The sequence below is a fragment of the Ruditapes philippinarum genome, unplaced genomic scaffold, assembly GCF_026571515.1.
Source record: "Ruditapes philippinarum isolate M1 unplaced genomic scaffold, ASM2657151v2 ctg4222_1_1_1_1, whole genome shotgun sequence".
Lineage (NCBI taxonomy): Eukaryota > Metazoa > Mollusca > Bivalvia > Venerida > Veneridae > Ruditapes > Ruditapes philippinarum.
Genome location: NW_026866079.1, coordinates 220,467 through 233,236, shown reverse-complemented (window position 1 = coordinate 233,236; position 12,770 = coordinate 220,467). Strand labels below are relative to the sequence as shown.

At 32.7% G+C, this 12,770-nt stretch overlaps 1 protein-coding gene across 1 annotated transcript in view; it reads left to right on the top strand.

Annotated features, from left to right (window-relative positions):
* LOC132731224 (CUB and sushi domain-containing protein 3-like) overlaps nt 1–12,770 on the top strand; it is a 141,988-nt gene continuing 129,218 nt past the window's right edge. The window contains exons 1-7 of the mRNA XM_060717361.1: nt 1–10; nt 278–445; nt 1,197–1,358; nt 1,678–1,848; nt 4,007–4,174; nt 5,021–5,182; nt 9,053–9,220. Of these exons, the coding sequence (XP_060573344.1) occupies nt 1–10; nt 278–445; nt 1,197–1,358; nt 1,678–1,848; nt 4,007–4,174; nt 5,021–5,182; nt 9,053–9,220 (1,009 nt within the window). The remainder of the gene's footprint in view (nt 11–277; nt 446–1,196; nt 1,359–1,677; nt 1,849–4,006; nt 4,175–5,020; nt 5,183–9,052; nt 9,221–12,770) is intronic.

Genomic DNA, 12,770 nt, shown 5'->3' with positions numbered 1-12,770 from the left:
ATGGAATGGTGTATACTAAAGTTTTATGATATTTGATAAATATTCATTAACAGTGCATACATTCCATCCTGACTTTCTTAACCACTTTTGTTTGAATATGTGTTTTCTGGTCAAAACTATAAACAGATAAAAACGATCATTATATAACACTAGGTAAGGATATAAATGGATTTGAATGCTTATCAAATGTCAATTAAAAGTTTCTTTTTTTCTATTCACAATATAAAACACATATAAACATCATGATACAATGTACTTTATTGTTTACATTATTTAGTTGAATGTGACCAACTTGGTAGTGTGGACAGTGGTAACATAGCCTACCACACAAATGGGCTGGTAACCACGGCAACATACTCTTGTAACACTGGCTACTTCGTGAGTGGAGCAACAAATATCACATGCATGCAAGATGGCACTTGGGATGAGGACCAATCCAAGTGTGGTAAACATTTTATATGCATTATTTATTTAACTATTTCTAATTTAAATATATTTTTGATTTTCTAAATGTTTCTCAAAACGGGGGAGCACTGGCCAAGGTGTTTGCTTCCCAACCCGTGGATCATGGGTTTGAGCCCAACATTAGTCATGATAATGTCTTCCTCATACAGCGCTGGTATTGGTCTGTTACAGGAAGCTTAAATTATAAAAGAGCTATAAACTAATTATGATTTATGTAAAACAATTGAACAATGCAAGGATATGCAGGATGATAACATTACATAATAGACACATAAGCTTATAGTAATGAACCTATATGAATATTGTATTTATCACATACCCAAAATAAAGACTGTTTGAAGTTAAAAGAAATCATTTTTCATTGACACACATATAGTGTAACACTAGTGTGTCTTACACTATGTTTGTAAAACACAAATGACATCATGTCAAACTATATGCACAGCCATGAAATACCATTTTTACGGAGCTGAAAAAATTGGCATGGGTATGTGATAAAGTCAAATTTATGTATTGTTATAAACAGAATGTTATTCAACATTTTCTTTACATAATTTCTTACTGTTGCTTTCATTATTTAAGGAAATGTCACTATGACTCAGTCTTCATGTTTCCAAGACAACAGAACTTTTGAACAATTCATAAATTTAAATGTTTGATACCATAGTTACATTAAGGACAAACAGTTTACCATAATTTTTTTACATTTCATACACATTAATATTATTCAGTTTGCAATCCTCCAAATTCCCCGGGGAATGGTAATTTATGGGTATCAGCTGATGGCATGTCTCTGAAGTATTTCTGTGATGAAGGTTTCAGTTTAGACGGAGCAGGCATGAATACATGCCAAAATGATAGCACTGGATGGCAATATTCCCACCCAACATGTGGTAATGTTGATAGGTTTTTGTTTGATTTTTATTTTTTACACCAAAAAGCATTATTTAAATGTGTTTTAACCAATGTATCTCTAACTAGTCATTGTGTCCCATGTGATTCTCTGAGCCCCTAGTTGATTTACATTTAAAATTCATGTGAAGTTTTTTTGAATGAATATGAATTTGATATATTTTAGTAAAAATATGGACTATTAAGGACTATTTGTCATGATGTTTTCAGAATCTGAATTTTGATAATAATCAATATGACCTGAATTACTTTGTGAAAAACATAAACTAGTCTAATGTCATAATACAATTACATTAACAGTTGAATGTCAAACAACTTATAACCCTATAAATGGTGAGAGAGTTGTTTCAACAGATGGTACGATGACATACTCTGTTATTACATGTCAGGCAGGGTACTCTCTTAATAATGAGAATAACATTGTCACCTGTAATAGTGATGGCACTTGGGATCAAACTTCGATTGAATGTGGTAAGGTTAAACACTATTTCACTAAACTAAATTGTATTGTTTTATGGGATGAAGTTTCATAGCATTACGTTAATGTAACACTTCATGCTTCAGTAATTTTATGGTGTTTTTTAAGTAATACTATATTATCATGTATATATTTTCATATGGGACTTCAGTTTATGTATGATACGGTATGTCTCAGATAAATAGTGAAGTATTTATTATTATCCCCCGCCGATGGAATTGGGAGGGGGATATAGTTTTGGCGTTGTCCGTCCGTCCGTCCGCACTCACAGGAGAGAATTATGTGGCTAGAGGGACAATAGGTAACTGTTCTTTCTCTTTGATGTCATTCATTCCGTAATGCTTTTATATGGCTATTTTCTTTTGTGTGGCTAAAAAGAACAATATAGAGAACAATAGAGTAGCCACATAATTACTGTCCTGTGAGAACCCACGTCCATCCGTCCGTCCGAATTTCGTTTCCTGAGTAGTTCTCTGCAACTACTGGCTGGAATTCAACGAAACTTTATGGGAATCATCAATATCAAGAGGAGATGCGCATATTGTCAGCTTGTTCTGGTCAGACACTTTAACTCAGAGTTATGGCCCTTGATTAGTTATGCAGTATGCATATAGAGTAAAATTTCGTTTCCGGAGTAGTTCTCTGCAACTACTGGCTGGAATTCAACGAAACTTTAGGGGAATCTTCAATACCAAGAGGAGATGCGCATATCGTCAGCTTGTTCCGGTCAGACCCTTTGATTCAGAGTTATGGCCCTTGATTAGTTATGTAGTATGCATATAGAGTAAAAATCGTTTCCGCACTAGTTTTCTGCAACTACTGGCTGGAATTCAACGAAACTTTATGGGAACCTTCAATACCAAGAGGAGATGTGCATATTGTCAGCTTGTTCCGGTCAGACACTTTAACTCAGAGTTATGGCCCTTGATTAGTTATGCAGTATGCATATGGAGTAAAAATCATTTCCGCGCTAGTTCTCTGCAACTACTGGCTGGAATTCAACGAAACTTTATGGGAATCTTCAATACCAAGAGGAGATGCGCATATCGTTGCCTTGTTCCGGTCAGACACTTTAACTGGCCCTTGATTAGTTATGCAGTATGCATATAGAGAAAAAATTGTTTCAGCGCTACTTCTCTGCAACTACTGGCTGGAATTCAACGAAACTTTATTGGAACCTTCAATACCAAGAGGAGATGCGCATATCGTTGCCTTGTTCCGGTCAGACACTTTAACTCAGAGTTATGGCCATTGATTAGTTATGCAGTATGCATAAAGAGCAAAAATCTTTACGGCGCTACTTCTCTGCAACTACTTGCTGGAATTCAATGAAACTTTATCGGAACCTTCAATACCAAGAGAAGATGCGCATATCATTGCCTTGTTGGGCTCAGACACTTTAACTCAGAGTTATGGCCCTTGATTAGTTATGCAGTATCCATATAGAAAAATATTAGTTTCCTCACTACTTCTCTGCAACTACTGGCTGGAATTCAATGAAACTTTATTGGAACCTTCAATACCAAGAGGAGATGTGCATATTGTCACCTTGTTCGGGTCAGACATTTTAACTTAGAGTTATGACCCTTGATAACTTAGGCAGTATACAACCAGAGCAATAATCGTTTCCGTGCTACTGGCTGGAATTCAATGAAACTTTATGGGATACTAAGAGGAGATGTGCATATAGTCGCCTTGTTCCGGTCAGATACTTATAACTCAGATTTATGGCCTTTGATTAGTTATGTAGTATGCATACATCTCATTGGCATTTCCAGATATTACTATTTAACACAAAGTTATGGCTCTGTTATTGCCCTGAATATTTATCAAGTTCAAAAAATATTACTGTTTATGCCATGATTAATATATAAATAAAGCCTCATGTTTTCATTTGTTGTGTTAATAAAAACCAGTACTCGACGGGGGATATAAATTCAACGAATTTGCTTGTTTATTACCTACATGGGAGATGCTTTTCTACTAAAAATAAACTTATTATTTTACCATTCTCCTTTTTTATTATATTTATAATTTATTTATTTATTTATTTTTTTCTATTTCAAATTTATTATACATTATATATGGACTGCTGTGATGTCTGAAATATATTCATAATTTATATAATTTATATTTCAATTGACTTTTCAGTGCAATGCCAATCTTTAGCTTCTCCAGACAGTGGAATTGTAAATGTATCAGCCAGTGGGTCATATAGCATTGCACAGTACACATGTGTGAGCGGGTATACACTTATAGGCCACACCCACAGAAACTGCTTAACCAATGGAAGTTGGGATGGAACTGCTCCCTCGTGTGGTAATCTAACTGTTGCCTTCCATTTGTAAACTGACAACAATTCCAAATTATATGTTTTCTCACAATTATTTTATCAAAAATCTGAATGAGAATTTATTTATTTACATTCTAGTGATGTTCTTCTTTGCTGACAATGATTTAAACACACATGTGAGATATCAAGTACAAAGAGACTGTTTGTAATGGTGCTAGAAAATGTCATCCTACTTCACTACTTATCAGTCATGTGCTTTGATTGATGTCATTGTGCTACAAAAGCCATATTAGCTTTCAAATGAATTAATTCATATGATAAGAAAAAGGTGTTGAATAAAGATGTTGTTAATTCCTTATGAATAATATTTTAACTGTTAAAAATATGCAAGAAAAGGCATTGGCGACTTGAACAAATGAGAATGTCTGGCTCTCGGGTAACAGTTAAGAGGTAATTCCGCAGAGCTTTGCTACTGCCTTATATAACAGATTTCCTATAGTTAGATAATTTTGGTCTGCATCAGTATTGAAAAACACAGAAAACACAATGAATATTGTTAGAATTTAATACAAATCACTTGCCCCCTTATTGCTGTAGGCTCATTTCCGACCAGGGACTTAAATTTTTTCATGTGAGGAAACTATCCAGCTAGCTGATGCAACATCAGTGGTTCTACTGAGGGCAGTCTGCTTGTGCTGGAAATAATTCATGGAGGGGCACCTGGGGTCTTCCATGACTAAAACTGGAAAGTCACCATAACTTATGACCTCTTTTATGTTAGTGAAATGTAAAAAAAAACCTAACCTAACAAAAAACTGTAAAAAACAATATAGTATTAAATTGAAACTTTGTCCTTATTTCAATTAACACAGTGTGCAACATTCCAACTGCTCTAGCAAATGGTGAAGTTTTTAGATCAGATGACTTTATGAGAGCAACATACAGCTGTGATACAGGTTATACTTTAAATGGTGTAACTCAGAGGTCTTGTGGTATTGATGGCTCTGGATGGAGTGACCAGAAACCTTCTTGTGGTAAATAAAATTTAATTGTCTTATTGAATTGCGCAATTATTCCAAAATTAGGTAAGGAAGAGTTACAGTTCTTTTGTACAGCACTTCTACTCAATGAGATCTATCTACATACAAAATTTTAAGTTAATATCTCTTGTACATTCTCAGTTATGTCCCGGACAAGAGACTGACCACCAACTGACTCCTTTATATACTCCGCATAAGTTATTTGTCGGCGGGTATAATTATTAATCCTTGTTTGTCCAATATTCTAATTGAACTTTGTCCGGAACAAAACACAAAAACAAGAAAGAGTATCAACTTGAAACTGTGTAAGTAGATACATCTGAATGAGTAGAAGTGCAGTGCAGAAGAACAGTAACCCCTCAACCTTCCCTAATTTTGAAGTTATTTACCTTTGTTCATTTTTATGCCCCTGCCATAAAATGGCTGAAGCATATAGTGTTACCCTGTTCCATCATTCTGTCCTTCCATCCATCTGTTATTCCATCATTCTGTCATCATCAGTTTCCGTTCATTATCTTGGTAAGAGTTGCACACATTCAACTCAAATTTGGCATATGGCTATATCATAGGATAATGCAGGTCAGGTTCTAATTTGGTCATGGTCCAATGATTTTTGGCAGAGTTATTTCCCTTGATGAAATATTCAGTTTCCAATTATTATCTCCGCAACGGTAGTGCACATTCAACTCACATTTAATATGTGGATACATCAAAGGAATGCGCATGAGTTCAAATTTGGTTATGGTTCCATGGCAGGGTAATGCTCATTTCACTTTGTGAAAAATAAGAAGTTTTGAGTTCCGTTCATTAGATCATAACGGTATCATAATGGTAGTACACATTCAACTCAAATTTGATATATTGATGTGTCAAAGGAATGCACAGGTCAAGATCAAATTTGATCATGGTTTGGTGTTTTTTGGCAGAGTTATGCCCCTTTAACCTTAAAAAAAGGAATTTTCAGTTTCTGTTCATTATCTCCCTTACAGTTATGCACATTTAACTCAAACTTAAGATATGGATATGCCATAAAAGTGTACAGGTCTCATTTTGACAGAGTTATGCCCCTTAACTTTAAAAAAAAAAGAGGAAATTTTCAGTTTCCATTCATTTTCGCCCCAACAACTGTACACATTTGGGGGCATTCATGGTGTGACAACACATTTCTAGTTACACTTTGTCTTTATGCCCCGCCATATAATGACTGGGGCATATAGTGTTACCCTGTTCCTTCCTTCCATCATTCTGTCATTCCGTCATCATCAGTTTCCTTTCATTATCTTTATAACGGTTGCACACATTCAACTCAAATATGCCCCTTTTACTTTGAAAATAATATGAAATTTTCAGTTTCCATTCATTATCTCCCCAACGGTATTACACATTCAACTAAAACTTGACAAATGGATATGTCATGAAAAAAAATACAGGTCAAGTTCAAATTTGGTTATGGTTCGATGATTTTTGGCAGAGTTATATCCCCCCTTTTACTTTGAAAATAATTTGAAATTTCCAGTTTCCATTCATTATCTCCCCATCGGTATTACACATTCAACTCAAATTTAATAAATGGAAATGTCATGAGAAAATACAGGTCAAGTTTGAATTTGGTCATGGTTCTATGATTTTTGGCAAAGTTATGCCCCTTTTACTTTGAAAATGATATGAAATTTTCAGTTTCCGTTCATTATCTCTACAACCGTATTACTTATTCAACTCAAACTCGACATATGGATATGTCAAAGGAATGCACAGGCCAAGTTCGAATTTGGTCATGGTTCCATGATTTTTTGTAGAGTTATGCCCCTTTCACTTTGAAAACAATATGAAATTTTCAGTTTCCCTTCATTATCTCCCCAACAGTATTACACATGCAACTCAAATTTTACATATGTATGCGTTAAAAGAATGCACAGGCCAAGTTTGAATTGGGTCATGGTTCTATGATTTTTGGCAGAGTAATGCCCCTTTCACTTTGAAAATAATATGAATTTTTCAGTTTCTGTTCATTATCTCCCAAACAGTGTTACATATTCAACTCAAATTTTACATATGGATATCCAAGTGGTGTAAAATTTCATTTTGAGATGCTTGTGTCTGTTATAATAAGAAGACAATATTTGATCTCTGGTAGATTTATTCTTTTTCAGTCAATTTAGTATGTGTCAAATACAATACAAAACACCAAACATCATTCATAAAGAAATCATACAAGTAATGTATATGTATCTGAAACTAACTATATTATAAAGGATTTCATAATATTACATATACATTTCATTTAGATATTTCTAAATCTAAAAAACTTAATTCGATAACAATATAGATTGATAACTATCAAAATAAACAAGATAAATTAATATTTCTTAATTTTTATTCTTACAAATTATTTATAGTGGGGAATGGTATAAATTGCATATAAAGTACTTACACTTAGGCACATGAAAAGTACCGAAATGTTTTACTTGAAATGTTTTTTTTCCCGTTAACGATATATCTAATTGAATTTACTAACTGATTGTAAACTATAATTATAAACTTCATAGAAATCCTATAATTATCATTTTGTTGACAATTACTGAAGAATGTATGAACCTATTGTTAAGTAATAATGACAATGATACAATATAGTTTGAGGTGAAATCTTATTAATTAATAAAAGAACAGTGGTAAATAAATAAATTTGTAAGGTTTGTAAAAATGACACCTTTTTTTACATACCATACATAACTTATCTAATACTTGTTTACATTTGCAAAGTTAAAAAAAAATCATAAAATATTCTTAATTTCTTAACAAAAATAATTCTGATTTACATTTCCTTATAAGATTTTGGTTCCAGCAGTTTTGTATTGCATGTAGGTGCATCAGTGATCTTCTATCAGTCAGTCCTAGAAAATTGTTATAATACTCTAACAATATCCAACAAGATTACATGTTTTACACTTTAAGGAGTAAATAAATTACATATTCTGCGTTTTCAATTTTATGTGAAACATTACAGTCAGTAACAGGTGCAAAAAGATTACATATTCTTTATTTTCAGTCTTTATGATGTGAAACATTACTTTCAGTAACATGAGCAAAAACATTACATATTCTATATTGAAACATTCTATTCAGTAACAGGAGCAAATAAATTACATATTCTTTATTTTCAATCTTGTGTGAAACATTAACATTTACCGGAAGTAACACTACCAAAAATATTACATATTCTATATATCTTCAATTTTATGTGAAACATAACATTCAGTAACAGGACAGGGATTTTTTTGGCTTATTTTATAGCCGTTATTTGGTCATATTCCCAATTGAAAATAGTATATTATTTTTCCAATCCACAGGAAAATATTCCCAATCGAAAGTTACAAAATTAAAATACTGAATAAAGAATTCTAAAATCTTTGAAAATTATGGCGTCTTTGCTGTACTAGTGCTTAAATATATGAAGATGCCATCCTAGACAGTAATTGTTTGCATTCGTTTCATCACTGCAAAATTTTAGTCATGCATTTTTTTCCCATTTTTTAACGAAACATTGATGAAATTCCCAATGCCATGTGTATGGGTAATGTTCCCAAAATCCTGGAAAAAATTCCTGCGGGAGCAAAAAAATTACATGTTCTGTATTTTCAGTTTTATGTGAAACATTACATATAGTAACAGGGGTAAAAAATTACATATTCTATATTTCAGACTTGTGTGAAACATATTTCATAACAGTAGCAACTATATTTTTCAGTTTTATGTGAAACATAACATTCAGTAAAAAAGGAGCAAAAGAACAAAAAAATTTCTATAGTTTTGAATTTTATGTGAAACATGAGCAAATTTAAAATTACATATTCTTAATATTTTCAGTCTTATGTGAAACATTAAATTCAGTAACAGGAGGTTCTATGGAGCTATGGAGTAATGGTGAATCTACCTTTGCCAATATTACATGCAGTGCTGGGTTAAGCGTGGACGGGCAGTCAGAATTACAATGCCGTAGTGATGGGACATGGGATTTTAATACACCATCATGTGGTAAGACAATTTTGTATAACCTTTCAAGATAAAACTAATCTGTGTTTGTATCTAAAGATGACTGAACTCAATACAGTGTTGGAGCAGTACCTCTAGACGCTTGCAGAAATCATGATTACAAAATATTTTTTTCGCTGATTCTTACATTTTCCATTAATTACCGTATATAAATTGGTGAATTAGACATTTTAAAGTTCATTCCATTGGGTGAAAAGGCTATATTGTAGAATTGAAGTGCCTTGTCAGGTATATACTGGAATATGGTATTTAGTGTGGTGCTCCAATTTTTGTTTTAGTCTCACTCATATATAGATGATAAAGAGTTATGGTCAGTTTAACTTTGAAATAATACCTTCTTTTAAAACAAAGCTTTTCATTCATTTTCACCACAACAAGAGGCTGTTATGAACTTTTATTAAAAGCACCTGAATGTAAAGGTAACAAATGTTTCATGGTAGCAAGGCATGTGTTATAACAAAAATATGTTTTGTTTAGGAAATAGATATCAATTCTGAGTGCATTGTTGTAGAATAATGCACGGTTTGAGTTCAAATGCGTAGTAATATAATCACAAGGCCGGTAGGCCCGAGTGATTAATTACAAAGCATTTGAACGAAAAACGTGCATTATTATACAATAATGCATGAAGAATTAATATCTATTTCCATTCTAACACGTCAAGAAGAAATATAATTATTATTATAAAGTTGGACTTTATGTTTGGTGGTTAAATTTGTTTTCGCCTGAGAGTTTCCCATAGAAACGTTCTTTAAAGGCTGTTCCAGTGGGTTGAAAAAAACTGTCGTTAAATCTACCGTGTGTAGAAACATTTTTAGAATAACGAACTTTGAAAATGTTCATAAAACTTTGTTTGTTTATTTTATTTCACTCTATAATTTTTCAAGCGAAATACAAATTATTAAAAGTGAAATAAATGTAAAACTTAACTTGTTTGCGACATTAAAATAGCGTACTTGATTTGATTGTTTTGCACATGCTGTTTGGCGCTACATTGTGACGTCACGTAAACAACACTTTAAAAGTCTGTACAGCGTTAACGACTGAATTAAAGATATTGGTGTTCGGATTCATTTTCTTAGTTAGACCATTTTCTTTCATTCTAGATAGCTTTCACAACAAAATTCGACAAAAAATTGTTTTTATTTATCAGATTTTTTAAACAAAATGGCGCCCTCAATGTGATAATACACGGGGAGATAATAAGAAGTGCATTGTTGTAGAATAATGCACGCTTCGGGCCTTCTTTGTTTTTATAGAAAAAAAATCCGATAGTGTTAAAATAAAACTTTAAGTGTAGGATATATAACAACAGTTTTGTTATGCCCTTTGTTTGAAGCCCTTGTGTAAAATGAAAGGCAGAAGTTTTGCTTAATAGTATGAATATGATAAATTGTTAAAAGTTCTCTCAACATGACATATAATAAACAACAAATGTTCATATTCTGTTTCCTTATTCCATGCATCACAACCATCACAGATATAGCATGCAATCTTGTTTAAGTCTTCATAGTTTTCAGCAAACTATGTATCATCATAGAGTACAAGGATGACTCATATCATTCATCCTTAAACACCATTATAAGAAATAAAATATCCAAAAAGTGAATTTTATCACTCAATAAAAATCAAATATTTGAGTTTGGATTCAAGGAAATTTTATCAACTTTGTGGTGTAGCCCATTAGTGATATAAATGATGCCCATCTGAAAGAACAAACAGTGATTTTATCAAAGCGATAAAATCACTGAGATTTGGATATATTATTTCCGATTCTAAACACAACATTCAACAAATAACATGCTGCCATATATCCTTATTAAGCTAAACTTCGCCCGATTTATTTCTGTACTTATTTTCAGCATGTTGCATTTTTAGTGGTTACGTCACGTGTATAATAATAACATCACATGTCTAAATGTAGAACGTAAACAGTGTTTTTATTGCATAATAACACACACTTTTGGTTCAACTATGTTCAATAGGGAAAAATGCGGGTCGTGTTAGAATAGATATTTTATCCTACTGCGAAAAAGACAGTAGAGAATATGGCAATAGTCTCCATTAGTCATTCAATCCTTCTGCCATTCTATATTTTCGCTAAAGTATAAGACTTGGAAAAAACTTGAACAGTATTTGAGATATCAAACATGAAACTTCATTGGTAGATAGATACATCTCCACATTAAGAAAGATGCAAAACTAAAGAATTATAACTCTAACCCCTTCAATCATTTTGAGTTATTCCCCATTGTTATTGTTATTTTCTTGCTACTTTTTGTCCAGACCAATAAGGTCAAAAAGAACATTTTTATATCTGAAATAATAACTTAAACTTCAATAGATTGAAATCTTGAAAATTTTCATTGAGACAAAGTGCAAGTTGCAAATTTTTATTCACAAGTTTTGTAGATTGCATAATGAAAAGTTTTTTGTTAACCATTAAGAATTGTTGAATTTTTTTTGTATTATCTTTGTGTAAAAGTCTTTTACAGTTAATAGATCTGAAGAAAATTTCCATCTTTGAAATCATAGCTGTAATACAGTCTCTTTGTTTCTCCACACCAACATACAGCCCTTGGTGTCTTCTGAGCCTGCAGCCACAATCCAATTTTCCTGTAATACAGTCTCCTGATGTCTCTTCTATATCATTTCTCTCCATTATCACACACAAAGACAGTACCATGCATCTGACAGTGAACATTCCTTGAGGGAAACTTATACCAAATATACACTACTAATCACTTCACCTTGCCAGTTTAATCTTTGTTACTCTTCATGCGCGCAAAATTAGAACACAAGTATCTTGCTAGTCTTTCATTATGCTTTCACTTTTAGACCAGTTAAAAAGAATTGAATGATTGATATTTAAGAACTGTTGACATTGTTTAAATATTAAGTCTTCTGTTTTAAGTCTATGACAGGTTATGTATTTGAAGGAAGTTGTCATATTTATCATAAGAAACAAGACAGCTATTATACAGCCTCTTTGTTTCCTCACACCAGCATACAGCATATGGACTTTTCAGATTCTTCAACACAACATTTCGTGTAGAACAGTCTCCTGATATATCTTCTATTACATTTCTCTTCATATCACACACAAAGACAGTACCATCATCTGACAGTGATATTCCTCTAGGCTTACTCATACCACTATAACTTCCTATCACATCACCCTGCCAGTTTAATCTTATTACTGTCTGCATGTCCCTGTCAGATACATACATTGAGCTTCTGTTACATGTGATATACCATGGATCTTTGAAAATATTTTTTCCATCAATTGTTGTCTGTATAGTGCCATTCATATCAAGGATCTGAAGTTTTGCAGGAGATCCTAATGACACAACAAGTTTACCTTGATAACAGCTTATACCATGACAGTCTCCATCAACCTTTATAGTGTGCTTCTTTATGAGTTGGTTTGAGGTGATTGATATAAACTGTATTGTTTGTTTGTAAGGAAGTGTGACAGCAAGTACAGTACTGGTTACTGTGGTGATATCGCATGGCCAATCATCTAGTTGTA